Raw genomic sequence first — 14,285 nt, forward strand, 5'->3', positions numbered from 1 at the left:
GAGACGGCAATGTTATAAGGATAAGCGTGCAAGCCACAGATCTATAATAGTTTTATTATCCTTTGTTATAAAGTGCTACTATACAGTGCTGTACATGGAGGTGATCGTGATGCAGACAAATTATATTCTAGCATTACGCGGAGCAGAATTGCCTGTGTTGTCCCTAGGGGCTGTTACCTTTTCCCTACATATTGGATTGTTTCCATCTTTATATGTTTTGTGAAATTAAAATGACTTATTTATGAATTAGGTTTGGCTTCTATTTCACTTACATTGGTAATATAATTTGTATATCTGAATGGTTATTGCTTTAATTTGCAGACGTGTCTACTTGCTGTAGCTAAGGCCTCTCCATAAAGGCTGGGAAGATGTGGGACGGTTCTCAGCCCCCAAGCTCTGGTTTTCGGTGAGTTTTGCCCTTGTTACCGTTGCTGAATACCCAGCGTTATACAGGGATCTCTCCTGCCCTGGGCACGTGTGAGGGCAGGTTCTATACAGAGTGAGTTTGGAGAATGACGGGATGAGTACAAGCAGTAGGTTAGATGTATGTATCCGTGTGTGACCGGAAGGTCCTGTCATTCTCCACTACTGTATGTGACGTTTAATGGCTCCGATTGGTGACATGTTGCGCTTGTCTCTTACCCGCCGCGCAATAGGGCTGAGCTACAAATCCCTCTCGCTGTTATTTCCTCTGACATGTTTAGTGATATTTAACATCTGTGCCCACATTGGCAATCAGTCGTTCTACCCTGGTCCTCTCCCTCCCTTGCCCATCTGCGTCTCCTTTCTCCTGAGATGTGAATACGGTTGGTGCTTTGATCCTGGTAAAACACACCGATAACTTATGGAAGGTAGTGGGACCGCACTGTAATATGGCTATATAAGCTGCTTTGTGATAAATACAAGGGATCGTAAAACCATATAAACAAAGCGTTTGTAGTGTACAAAGTGCGTTTAAATGCAATACCTTTATTAAAATCAATAAAAAATGTTTATAGTCCTTTTGTGACTTTTTATTAAGGAAGAGCGGGTGTTTCTGAGATCCACCTATTATGCCGGAATTAGCGTTCTCCGTGCCGGGTATATATGTCCGGTAAGGGCAGGAGAATGGGCTGTCTAAGCTTTCCCTACTTCTGCCTACCTTTTCCACGGCGTTTGCTTCTCGGCTGGATGTCTCTCGTTCTGCGGCGTCCGTCTGGCTTGAAACGTTATGCGATGACGTCACGTCGCTGCCTCCCGATTCTGCCAGTCGCTCTCTCCTCTCCGATAAATTGGTAAAAACTGCGTGTAGCCAGATGGACAGCGCTGTCCCTGGTCAGTGACCTGTAGATTCTGACTGGCAAATCCAGATATTAGTTTGGGCTCATTGTAACAATTCTCTACATCACTTACCAACCAACATTACGTGCATATGAGAAGGACACTTTATTCAGCCTTTTTTTAGCAGCTGATATAATAAGAAAGATATATTGTCTGTGGCAAGCGGCATTCTCCAAAATAGCATAAAGCCGGTGCCCTCCAACAGAGGCGTTCTGACACGAGTGGCACCATATAGACACCAGTGTGTGCCGGCATTCTGTGCAATAACAAGCAAATCGCGGGTGCAATGTATGAACCAACGTTTTAGTGTTGGCTGAACTCTGCCAAAAATGTTTTGATAACATTGAAACGTTGGTTCATACATTGCATCCTTATGCTGGGCATACCCTCTACAATTATTGGGCCGACCACCCGATGTCCGTGGATCAACACGATAATTGTAGTATATGTGTGTCCGACTGAGGGTTAAATATCGATCGGTCGGGCTTTTAACTTTTTCAGCCGCGGTCAACAGACAGACATTTCCCCTGGGAAGGAACAGGGGAAATGTCTCCTCCCCTGGGGGCTGAGCGCAGATATTGGGGCCAATACAATGTAAGATGTATCACAGTGTGTGCCAGCGATATTTGGCAATGTATGCCCAGCATTGGGCACAGTAGCCATGCATGACCCGGAGAGGAGACGCTCGTCCCTCGCGACCAGGACCTTGTTTGTCTTGCTATCCCGACAGAACTGACAGCAATTCTGCCTTCTACAGCTCTCCGTTCTATACATCTCCTGGCAATTCTGAGTTGATTAGTGCCCTGCTATATATATCTTGCAGACTTTTTTTGTCTCATCCATAGCTCAGCTCTCTGCTAGCTGCACGTGTCCATCCGCTTTGGCTATTTCTGCAGAATCCTCAGTGACTTTACCTGGATGCACTGGTCCAATGTTTCCCAAACTCATTCCTCAGGGAGCACGAACAGCGCAGGGTTTCCATTTTACCTAGTTTGTGCGCAGGTGTGTTCATTACTGGCTGACACATTTTAAGAGATCCACAGGTGGAGCTAATTATGTCACTTGTGATTCTGTGAGGAGACCTGGAAAACACGCACTGTTAGTGCACCCTGAGGAATGAGTTTGAGAAACATTGCATTAGACCTTTGCCTTCTCTTGCAGCTAAAAGCCTGGCGATATCTGTGCAATGGCTCATTAAGGCCTCCTCCTCTTTGCCCTCACTACATTTCACAACCACAAGAGTCCTGTGCTCCTTCAGTCCTCGCTTTGTGAAGCATGAGCTAAGCCAGAATGCAGTTTCCAGGTTTCTCACCATTGAGGGTATGGTTAAATGGGAGTTGCATCTGAGGTTGATGCTCCGTAGTTTGGTTTTCCAGCATCACCTCTGTTCCCAGAGTAGCGGTTCATAATGATGGCATGACTGGAAGCTGGTAGTTGAAGCCTATCTCAAACCCGTTTTAGGCTTGGCAATGTGGTATAGAGTTGTTCAGATTGGCTCACCGAGGGTTTCCAGCCTAGCAGAAACAGATCTGATAGATATGTGAGGCCTCTGAGTTTCTCAGGGATGTGATGTCAGACTCTGAGGGGTGTGAAAGTTCTTGGTTCTCGCAAGGAACTCATCTTCTTATAGACTTTCCTCTGCCTCTTGAGAAGGAAACAGGCTTGGGGGCATATTCAGTTTGACTTTTCGCTCCACATCGCAGCTTTTCTGGGGATAAAGTATCGGGCATGTGCCCTCTTTATCCCCGTATTCAATTAGGAAGCAGCGTAAACGGGACCCGGTGGAAAGGGAAGTATTGCAAAAAATTTGGGAATTTTCGGGCTTTGTTCCTAGGACCCCCCTCTAAAGATGTCCAGACATGGGGGTCAACTCTGGGTACTCCCGTTTAGCCCTGCAGAATGTGTTCTGCATTTTTTAAATAGCCGCGGCAGGTGTTTTTTTCCCGACTTTGAAGTAGTGATGCGGAAGAGCACTTTTTTTTTTTTTTTACATTTCTAGAAGGGGACCCATCAAATTTGGGGTACATGAAAATGGGGGTAAGCATATATTTAAGTCCCTAAAGTTACTTTGAAAAATTATGCAAAAATGCACCTGCCGATACTCTGCGCATTGAAGAAAACACCTGCCGCATACTTGGGGACCCCAACAGAATTAATTTTGTTAGTTTGGCATTTTTTTCCCCTCATTTTTTTTTTTTTTTTCACCCCCAAATGTAAAGTAATATTTTTGGGGGTGTCCCGTTTTTTTTTTTTTTTTAATATTTGTGGCAGTTTTTTTTTTCAAATGATACTCCTAGGGGTGCAGGCTAATTTTTTTTAAGCCTGCACCCCTAAACCCCAATTCTGCACTGTTTTTCGCCATGTTAAATATGGTGAAAAGTTATCCCCTTTTTTCTTTTTTTTTTTTTTTTTTTTTTACAAAGACTTTTTGCACCAGCAAAAAGTCTGAAATTGAATACGGGGATAATTCAAATAGGCGAAAATGACGTCATCGGTGATAATTTATCACAGATTCCGATATTTTGCCTCAAATTGAATACGAGCCATAGTCAGCTAAGTGAGCTGCTCGCTCTTTCCTGGAGATAAAACAAAGCAGATTGTTTTATTGTTTATTGGAAAACTAAAACAGGGATATACTGCAAAGGCGCTTAAAACATCATGAACACCAAAGGATTAATAAAAATGTATAAATTTAATATAATACACATAAACAGAGTTAATGCTCCTGGGAGTAAATGTGTGTGTGTGTATATATATATATATATATATATATCTATCTCTCTATCTATCTATGTATGTGTGTGTATGTGTGTGTGTGTGTGTATATATATATATATATATATATATATATATATACACACATACACCTCCCTGCTGCTGCAACTCCCCAGCGATCCCTCTCCTACTCCCCGCTGGCAGTGTGCTGCAGCTCCCCAGCGATCCCTCTCCTACTCCCCGCTGGCAGTGTGCTGCAACTCCCCAGCGATCCCTCTCCTACTCCCCGCTGGCAGTGTGCTGCAACTCCCCAGCGATCCCTCTCCTACTCCCCGCTGGCAGTGTGCTGCAACTCCCCAGCGATCCCTCTCCTACTCCCCGCTGGCAGTGTGCTGCAACTCCCCAGCGATCCCTCTCCTACTCCCCGCTGGCAGTGTGCTGCAGCTCCCCAGCGATCCCTCTCCTACTCCCCGCTGGCAGTGTGCTGCAGCTCCCCAGCGATCCCTCTCCTACTCCCCGCTGGCAGTGTGCTGCAGCTCCCCAGCGATCCCTCTCCTACTCCCCGCTGGCAGTGTGCTGCAGCTCCCCAGCGATCCCTTTCCTACTCCCCGCTGGCAGTGTGCTGCAACTCCCCAGCGATCCCTCTCCTACTCCCCGCTGGCAGTGTGCTGCAACTCCCCAGCGATCCCTCTCCTACTCCCCGCTGGCAGTGTGCTGCAACTCCCCAGCGATCCCTCTCCTACTCCCCGCTGGCAGTGTGCTGCAACTCCCCAGCGATCCCTCTCCTACTCCCCGCTGGCAGTGTGCTGCAACTCCCCAGCGATCCCTCTCCTACTCCCCGCTGGCAGTGTGCTGCAACTCCCCAGCGATCCCTCTCCTACTCCCCGCTGGCAGTGTGCTGCAACTCCCCAGCGATCCCTCTCCTACTCCCCGCTGGCAGTGTGCTGCAACTCCCCAGCGATCCCTCTCCTACTCCCCGCTGGCAGTGTGCTGCAACTCCCCGGCGCTCCCTCTCCTACTCCCCGCTGGCAGTGTGCTGCAACTCCCCGGCGCTCCCTCTACTACTACTTCTCGCTGCCAGTGCTGCAACTCCCCAGCGATCACAGGTTCAACTCCAAGCGGATTGCAGAGAAGTCCAGCCCTGGAAGCATATTCCCCTCTGCCTCCCAGCCCAGCTCGCCCCTGTCCGTCACTTCATTGGTAGCAAGGGATTGGCTGCAGCGGAGCGCGTCCCAGGGGACCCACCAGTTTTTTGAAAAGTGAGTCCCCGGTCCTCAAAAGTGGGTAAAATATGCGCTATAGCTCATATTTGCAATCACTGCTATTGAAATCAAATCGCCCATTGCTCCTATATCCAACTTTAGTTTCCTTAATTTTTTTTTTACCATAAATGTCCATGGACCTATATCACTATGTTGCACTCCTAAATTTCACCATTTGTTTCTTGCAGTGTAAAGACACTTATTAATATATCACCGTACATTGACTTTTCTCTTTGTGATACCAATTTCCTCTGTGTGAGGTGGAGCCTTTTAGAGCTAGCAGGCAGAGGGCAGCTAGTGCCCCTGTCCCATGGTGAGCGGTGTATGACTGATGCCTCTGTCTGGAGTATCCCTTGTTCTAAATGCAGTTTATGTGATTAATCTAAAACAGGCTGTAACCTAAGTGTCTTCTTCCCCAGGGACCATCCAGATGAACCTTTTTCCCAAAGGTGGTCGCATGGTATCCCACCAGGAATGAGGGACCGACCTTTTCCATTTCAGGGGGCAGCAGGCATTTCCAGTTCTCACTTTGGCAGCCAAGGAGGTCTTTACAGCCGCAGGGACATGGGAACAGGCCAGCATGCAGCGTGGGAGGAGGGCAGGATACCACCAGAAGAACCAATGAATTTCAACCTCTCCAGAAGAGGGCACCCCCCAGTGGATTACAGGGATCTACATCTCCGAGAAGAAGGGATGCACTATCGCGAACAGAACACACTAGGGAACGAGTTTAGGGGCCTTCTGGCCCCCGATATGGATTATAGAGCGAAAGAAGCATCTATCGTGGACCACAGAGAGAGGGGTAGACCTGATGTGGATTATAGACATGAAAAGGAACAAGCAATTGCATACAGAGTAAAACTTCCACCCCCTTCCATATATAGGGAAAGGGAAAGCCTGGAGTACAGGAAACAGATGGTTGCAGAAGTGGGGCTCAGGGAGAGGGCAGCATTAGATCTAGAACGTAGGGAGAGATTGGCTGCCGCACTAGATTACAGAGATAGGGAAGTGGCAGAATTAGAGTATAACCGTAGACTAAATATCTTGTTAGAACGAAGAAAAAGAGAGGCTGCGTTGTTGGAGATGAGAGAGAGGGATGCTGCAGAGATACTGCTCTTAGATAGAGGGCCTTCAGAAATATTAATCCGAGAGAGGGAGGCTGCGGCACTGGCACTCAGGGAGAGGGAGGCTGTGGCATTGGCTTTAAGGGAGAGGGAGGCTATGGAATTAGAGCTGCGGGAGAGAATGGCAATGGACTATAGAGAGAGAGGTATTCCTGGGCATTTTCGAGAGTCTGCAGACCATAATTTAAGAGGGAAAGAGTCTAATATGGAGGGGCATATAGACAGAGAGAGAGGATTAGACTACAGGGAAAGGGGGGGCCTAGATTATTCAGGCAGTGAGAACAGGGCTTTGCGGTACAGAGAAAAAGAGACTGCAGCCTCGGATTTCATGGAGGTACAGTACAAAGAGCAGGAGACATTTGATGAAGGTCCACAGAACTCTGCTGAGATGGGTTATAGACATTCATTACATGCACAGTACAAAAAGATGGAGGTTCCAGGGGTCAACTTCCAAAAACACAAAGACACAGACTACCGCGGGAAAGAGACCACAGACTCTGATTACCGGGATAAGGAGATTGGGGACTCAGACTATCGGGACCGAGAGAATACACTTTCAGATTACAGAGACATGAAATTTGTAGATTTAGATTACCGGGGTAAAGAGAAAACTGATTCAGATTACCGGGAAAGGGAAAGTGCGGATTCAGATTACCGTAAAAGTGCTGATAACCCGGTGGTGGCAGAAAGTGACGATTCACGTTCTGTGCAGAAAACCAACCAAGAAGCCCCGACTGAGATGAAAGCGGCAACAGATTATAGTGAAGTGCCAGCTCCTGTCCTAGCGCCAAAGGAGTCCCTCTTTCTTTTTGATGACTTCAAAAAGCCTGTCCTTAATGCAGATGATGGTAGGAACCTGTTCCTGTCTTACGAAGAGCCACGGATGTCCGCTTTGCCTACTATAAAATCTGAAGGCCCTCATCAGGATGGGCCTCAGGCCAACGCTACATCAAAGGGAGAAGTACAGAGCAAGTCCAAGGCCTCTAGCTGTCCTGGGAAGTTAGACACGGATTTCAGAGACAGATCAAAACCAGAAAACCCTAAGCTTGGGCCTAAAGATATGGTAGAAAAGACCGTGGGGTATACGGACAACCCCAGCAAGGATACGTGCCCTAGTGACCAAGATTTACGCAAGAAAGAAGACTTCAGTAAGGAATCCAAAATGGTAGAGTGTGATCAAGACTTCCGAACAAGTGGATACAAGCAAGAGAAGGACGAGGACCTACGAGTTGTAAAGGAGCAAAGCCCAGTGGCTCTCCTCAATCAGAACTCCATGCTTTTTGACTTTCTGAAAATGGCAGCTAAAGAACTAAAACGACAGAGAGAGCAAGACAATGTCATTCCAGAGACTAAAGGACAGTCCGTCTCCCATACATCTGAGACACCATCCACTGACCCAATGTCTCATCAGGCCCAGAATACAGCGTCTGCTAAATCCTCTGGACCAGAGGGCGACACTCCTGGGATGAAATTTATCGGTAGCGAGGACACCGATTATAGGAAAATGGATTTCAGTGACGTTGACTTGAGAGGTGATATTAACTTTAGACTCGGACAACAAGCAAAGCATTTGGACAAGCGATCTCGGGAAGACCCTCAGCCTGGGAGTAAGGTATGTATGGATCATTAACACTGCTAGATTGTTACAGTATATTTTTATGGAGGAACGGTCTGTAGTCTTTCCCCCGATAGCCCCTGGTTTTTACGTTAATGTCTGGGGCAATTTTTAGCACAGTGTCATCTAGTTTATTGTCTTGCTTACGCTAGATCAATCCTAGGTCTTTGCTGATGGCTGGCTGTCTGTGCCTATACTCTCATCTGTGTCCCTTATACAGTACTTCTGTGGCTTTCATGTGGGAGAGGCATGATCTCTTATGGGAAAACATTATATACATTGGGGGTTGAATTCAATTAATTACGATGTTGAATAGAGCCGGGATTGAGTGCCCAGAGCTTGTACAATTGTCAAATACTTATAAGTTTATAGTTGGAAACTAAATACCGTGGTAGCGCCACTTTGGTAATTGTATTTCCCTAGCTTTACCTCTGGCTACAGATTGGCCTGCTCCTGTGGCTGATGTAATGATTTGATTGGCTGCAGGTTAGCCTTGTCCTGTGGATGCTGTAATGCTCTTAGTGGCTACACTTTGTGATTTTATCATTAGCGGGAGAGACCAGGGGATCGATAATGACCCTCGGAGGAGGAAAGACAATAAGTTCCATTTTGGACATTTAGGGGCCAATTCAATTGATTTGTGGGAAATACAATTACTTAACGCAACTACCGCCAAGGCTGTACTTATTGCGGATTTCTGCTCCCATCCCAGAGATCTGCGCTAACTAGGGCATGGGGGCTAGTCTCTTCCTGACAGCTGCATCGCGCTTGGCTCTTAGCCCTGGAGCTGCAGCTTTACGTGGCGAATCCCAGCCATTATCGCGGGAAAAGGTGGCCGCCACGGGAGGTGATTGAATAGCATCTAGGGAAATCTTTGCAAATGATTTCAATAGCCCCTCATCAGTTTAGGCAGTAGATGGCCGAGGCATTTGGGGATAAAACAGAAGTTGTGTACACTCTACACTCTAGGTCAGTGTTGGCTAACCTCGACACTCCAGCTGTTGTGGAACTATATATCCCAGCATGCCCTGCCACAGTTTTAGCATGCCCTAATAGCAAAACTGTAGCAGTGAATGCTGGATTATGTAGTTCCATAACAGCTGGAGTGTCAAGGTTAGCCAACACTGACCTAGAGTGAAGACAACAGAAGGGATTTCTGCCCCTAGTGTTCATTCTAGTACCCTGCACCTGTGTGGCACGTCCTGTTATTTAGAAGATGAGATCTGCTTATGGCTGTATGTAATGTACAGCTTGTGAGATGATGTATTTACGTTTTTATAATAGGTGTATTAGTCGCATGATTTTTACTGTAACAGTTAGGCATGGGATGGATAAATTGGCTAAATTTACAATTAAATTACTTTTATAAGCCATAAGTCTTTGTTTGTTGTTGAATGATTACGGTACAGTATATTTGACCGTACTGGAGAAGACATGGCAGCATCTACTCCTAAACCTCACAAGAGTTGTACAGACTGAAATCTGCACGTAATGGAAGCTGAAGCCTTATAGATGATCTAGGTGAAGGGTCAGCTTGAGGTGACCATGCAGTGGCTGGTGCTGAACCAGTGTCCTTGTGATGGGACAAATCTGTAGATGCGTTACCACTGTATAATGTATGGCTGCTATCTCCATTCCGGTCGTGCAGGTATCCACAGCGCCCATCCCAGAAGGACCCAACTGGTTAGTGTCGGTACTCCTATTCCGAGGGAGCCAACAGATGGAGGATAAACCGCAGACACTCCTGTACCTCACCGTAGTGCTGCCAAATTCAGCGGGGGATATGCCACTTGTAGCCGCACTCATCAGGTCTGTGCAGCCACCCAGGAAGGTCTCGGGAAGTTGCTAAATGTGAAACACCACTGTGGGAGCCGGCAAATGAGTAGAGCAGCCTCGGATGATTGGAAGCCTGGTAACACTCATCAGCGGATGTAATCATCAGCCCATTAGGGTATCGGATGGAAATTCGCCTAGAGCAAGAGACGTGTCCAAGGTGTCCATGCGCTTCTCTGCCTTGCACTATTGACCACATTCATACAGCTGCGATGTTATTGTGAATTTATTGGAACATTTGGCAGTGAATTACTTCCGCTGATTAGTGTTACCAGGCTTCTTATCACCTGAGGCTGCTCTACTCATTTGCTGGTTCCCGCAGTGGCAGTTTACATTTAGTGCCTATTGCTGGCCGGGAGGAGTATTTCCAATTTCTGGCATTGCCATTTGGTCTTTCCACGGCCTCTCAACTTTTGACGAAAGTCATGGCAGCACATTTACGCCGCTGCTGTATCAGGATTCTACCTTCTTTAGTTGACCTTCTGTTCCTTGCCCGGTCTCTGGATGTTCTCAGGGAACACAGTCTCTCAATAGATCTCCTCCAGTCCCAAGGACGGCTCATCAATGGGATGAAAACCTCCTGGACTCAGTCGCTGGGGGCCTTGCTGGATTTCAGAGATCAGCGGGTCTTCCTCCCACCAGAAAAGCTTTGGGGACCTGAAGGACAGAATTCGCATGTTCTAAAGTAATTGCTGAGTGTCAATACATTCTTGCATTCAGATCCTGGTCTCGCTTGTCTCCACCTTCGACATGGTGGAGTATGCCCAGTTTCACTCCCAGCTTCTTCAGATGCAGGATGTGTCCCAGTGGAACAGGTCCCACCGACAGTTCACAACTGTCCTAGGAGGTTCGGCTCTTCATCTTGTGGTCCAGGCGTCCCGCTTAGACGGGCCGCCCTCTTTGGGATTCCGCACAGGGTCCTCCACACCACCGATGTCAACATCCTTCAAGGGTTGGTGAACAAGTTCCGAGAGCCAGCTACCGATCAACTTTCTTGATCTCCGAGCTAACTTCAGGGCTCTATGCCTGGCTCGGCCGCTCGTATAACTTGGTTCAGTCCAGGTACAATTCAATGTGACTGCCATCGCCTACATAAACCGTCTGGGCGGCACTCTGTCGTGGTGCCATGAAGATGAGTTGCATTCTCATCTTGGCACTGTCAGCTTCCGGTTCTGTCGGTAGTCTTTATCGGAATTGGGAAGAGGACTTCCTCGGCCGCAAGGGCGTCCACCAGGACGAATGGACGCTTCATCTGGACGCCATTTGGATCTTAGTTCTTCACTGGGAGCTGCCACACATTGCCTTGATGGCATCGCTGCACAAACGCAGGCTACCGAAGTACTGCGTGCTAGGGAACTGGCCGTTTGGGTGGACGCCTTGGCAATTCGGAAGGCGTTCAGTCTCTTGTATCTGCCCTCTGAGGATTACACGGGTCCTCTGCAAGTTGCAGTGGGAGTGCAGCATAGTAATCATGGTTGCATCCTATTGGCCATGGCAAGCTTGGTAAAATATCTTCCATCAACGCTCCGCTGTGTCTTCCTCTGCAGCCGGAGCTTCTGTCTCAGGGCGCGTGCTTCAATCCGGATCAGGTCCGTCTCTTAGCTCTTGACACTAGTCTTGAGTGCTAAAGGGTTCTCCAGGTCGGTCATTCGTACTATGCTGTATGCCCATAAATCCTCCTCTGCAAAACTTTGTCCCTGCTTTGGCAAATTGGGATTGAAATTCCTGTCAGAACACCAAAGTAAGAGTGTTTCCCTCTTGGGTCCTCTCCCTTCTGCAGGTTGGTCTGAATTTAGATCTCTGCCTCTATTCTTTGAAGGTGTAGGTTTCCACACTTTCTGTCCTCTTTCAGAAACAGATGGCTCTGATGCCTGACGTACAAACTTTCCTTCAAGATGTTCTCCTTGTACGGTGTTGTTCCTTGGCTCCTTGGACTGGTGTTTCAAGCTCTTCAGCCATCGCCCTTTGGACTCTATTGACATTCGTTGGCTTACATGGTTGACCGTTTTCCTGCTGGCTGCGCTGTTGGCCTGACTGCTGTCTCACTGGGGAGCGTTGTCCTGTCTCTCCCCTCACTTGGACCGGGCTCTTCATACTTGCTTAGGCTAGCTTCCTACAGTGGTTTCTCATCACCCAGGACATTGCGGTTCCTGTGTTTCAGGCACCGGACTGTTCTACAGAGGAGGCCTCTTTTGGACGTTGTGCGGGCCCTTTCGGAGCTCTGTGGTTAGGAACCGGGCTCTTCGTAGGACGAATCCCCTTTTTGTTCTCTACCAGTTTCGTAAACGGGAGTTTGGCCAGTTGGCTCAGTTTTGTTTATCACGTTTCAGCTGTATCTGTCCTCCCTATTCCATCTTTGATGTCTGTTCATTTCACCGGATTGGCGGGTGGTACTTGGGCGGCTTCCTAGGAATGCCTCAGCTGAGCAGCTTTATAGAGGTGCCCTATGCTCCTCCACCCGTACTTTCCTCCAGTTCTGTTCATTTGACACCTTCGCTACCACGGACGTGGCTTTCGGTCGAAAGGTTCTTGGCGCAGCCCCGGCATGTCACCTCCCGTAATGGGATTGCTTTGGGATGTCATATGGTCTCTGCCTGTGTCCCCTATGGAGTGAATAAGAAAAGGAGATCTATGTTCTTACCTGGTTAAATCCTTTACTTAGAGAATCATAGGGGACATGGGCCGCGCACCCTGACGCATCGGGCATGTGGGTTTTTTTATTCTGCTTCCAGCATTTCTGGGTGTTAGGACCTGTATGTGTGTCTGTCTTCTCCTCTTTCTTGCTCCTGCCTTGGGCTTGCTAACTTAACTAGCCTGCCTGGGGGAGGGGTCTAGGGGGGCAGCAGCCTGGGCTGCTGGGAGAAGAAGCTTAACTAGTTGATGCCTGGACTCCTCCTACTCCACCCTATACCCATGTAGCATTCCCCTAGGCTGTTTTAGCAGGGCCCTGTGCCCTATCCAATTTCAAAAGGGCAGAATGTACTCTGCTCTTTTGGTGGCGCTCTGCTAAAATAACATGACTGGTGCCGACTCCACCCGCGGTCAGGAAAAATATCAGTCACCGCCGGTGGAAAGATGCTGTTCGCATTCACACGGCATCTGTAAGTGCCAGGCACGCCCCTAAGAGCGATGAAAAGGGGGCACGTCTTCGAGACATGCCTCCTTTTCTCGTGCCCTTTCTATGTCCGGTGCTGGACCTAGAGTGAACACTACCCATGGTCTCTGCCCGTGTCCCCTATGGATCTCGAAGAAAAGTAATTAAAAGTAATTACCTGAATTAATTCAGGTAAGAACGTAAATCTCCTTTTTCTATATTTTGGATTGCAGTCTGTTGCTCTTGTCCAGTTTAGGAGTAGGTGCTGCCATTTCTTGTCTTTCTCTCACCTATATTGGTGTTTTTAGGATGTACCATAGGTGCAAATCATTATTGGGCGCGCATTGCTGGGGGACACGGATGGGCGCGCATTGCTGGGGGACACGGATGGGCGCGCATTGCTGGGGGACACGGATGAGCGCGCACTGCAGTAGCAGTATTTGTGTAGGAGCACACTGGGATTTGCCTTTAGCTAGCACAACGTTGTAGACTTGTGGGGACCTTGGCGTGTTTGTTCTGTCATGTGTTTTCCTTCTTAGGATAAAGACTATAGGAGGGCTACCTTGCCTGATGGGGCCACTAGAATTATATGGCTGGACGGACTGCCAACCGGAGCATCTAGAGAAGAAGTAAGTGACTGCGTTCTGCCTTCTACCCACTAGATGCTGCTAAACTATGGCCTCACAATGTATATATTCCCTGGCTATAAGGTACACCTTTCCCACTTCCTTCTAACCTCATTTATTCATAGTTACAGGCAGTTATGTATATAGTGCACACACACAATGCCTTTTTTTCTTCACATGGTGCAGGTGTGTTGTATTGGGATAAAATGCTGCATGTCAGTGAGTGTGTACATGGTATGGGGGTGCAGTGCTGTGTGTCAGTGAGTGTGTACATGTTACGGGGGTGCAGTGCTGTGTCAGTGAGTGTACATGGTATGGGGGTGCAGTGCTGTGTGTCAGTGAGTGTGTACATGGTACGGGGGTGCAGTGCTGTGTCAGTGAGTGTACATGGTATGGGGGTGCAGTGCTGTGTGTCAGTGAGTGTGTACATGGTATGGGGGTGCAGTGCTGTGTGTCAGTGCTGTGTGTACATGGTACTGGGATACAGTGCTGTGTGTCAGTGAGTGTGTACATGGTACCGGGATACAGTGCTGTGTGTCAGTGAGTGTGTACATGGTACCGGGATACAGTGCTGTGTGTCAGTGAGTGTGTACATGGTACCGGGATACAGTGCTGTGTGTCAGTGAGTGTGTACATGGTACCGGGATGCAGTGCTGTGTGTCAGTGAGTGTGTACATGGTACCGGGATACAGTGCT

At 48.1% G+C, this 14,285-nt stretch overlaps 1 protein-coding gene across 2 annotated transcripts in view; it reads left to right on the forward strand.

The window, feature by feature from the left end:
* The first annotated feature begins 319 nt into the window (after positions 1–319).
* LOC148431161 (uncharacterized) overlaps positions 320–14,285 on the forward strand; it is a 79,138-nt gene continuing 65,172 nt past the window's right edge. For both annotated transcript variants that reach the window (XM_088466259.1, XM_088466260.1), the window contains exons 1-3: positions 320–406; positions 5,717–8,033; positions 13,503–13,592. In XM_088466259.1, the coding sequence (XP_088322385.1) occupies positions 369–406; positions 5,717–8,033; positions 13,503–13,592 (2,445 nt within the window). In that variant the 5' untranslated portion in view covers positions 320–368. The remainder of the gene's footprint in view (positions 407–5,716; positions 8,034–13,502; positions 13,593–14,285) is intronic.

Source organism: Taudactylus pleione, unplaced genomic scaffold, assembly GCF_031769625.1.
Source record: "Taudactylus pleione unplaced genomic scaffold, aTauple2 ptg002745l, whole genome shotgun sequence".
NCBI lineage: Eukaryota > Metazoa > Chordata > Amphibia > Anura > Myobatrachidae > Taudactylus > Taudactylus pleione.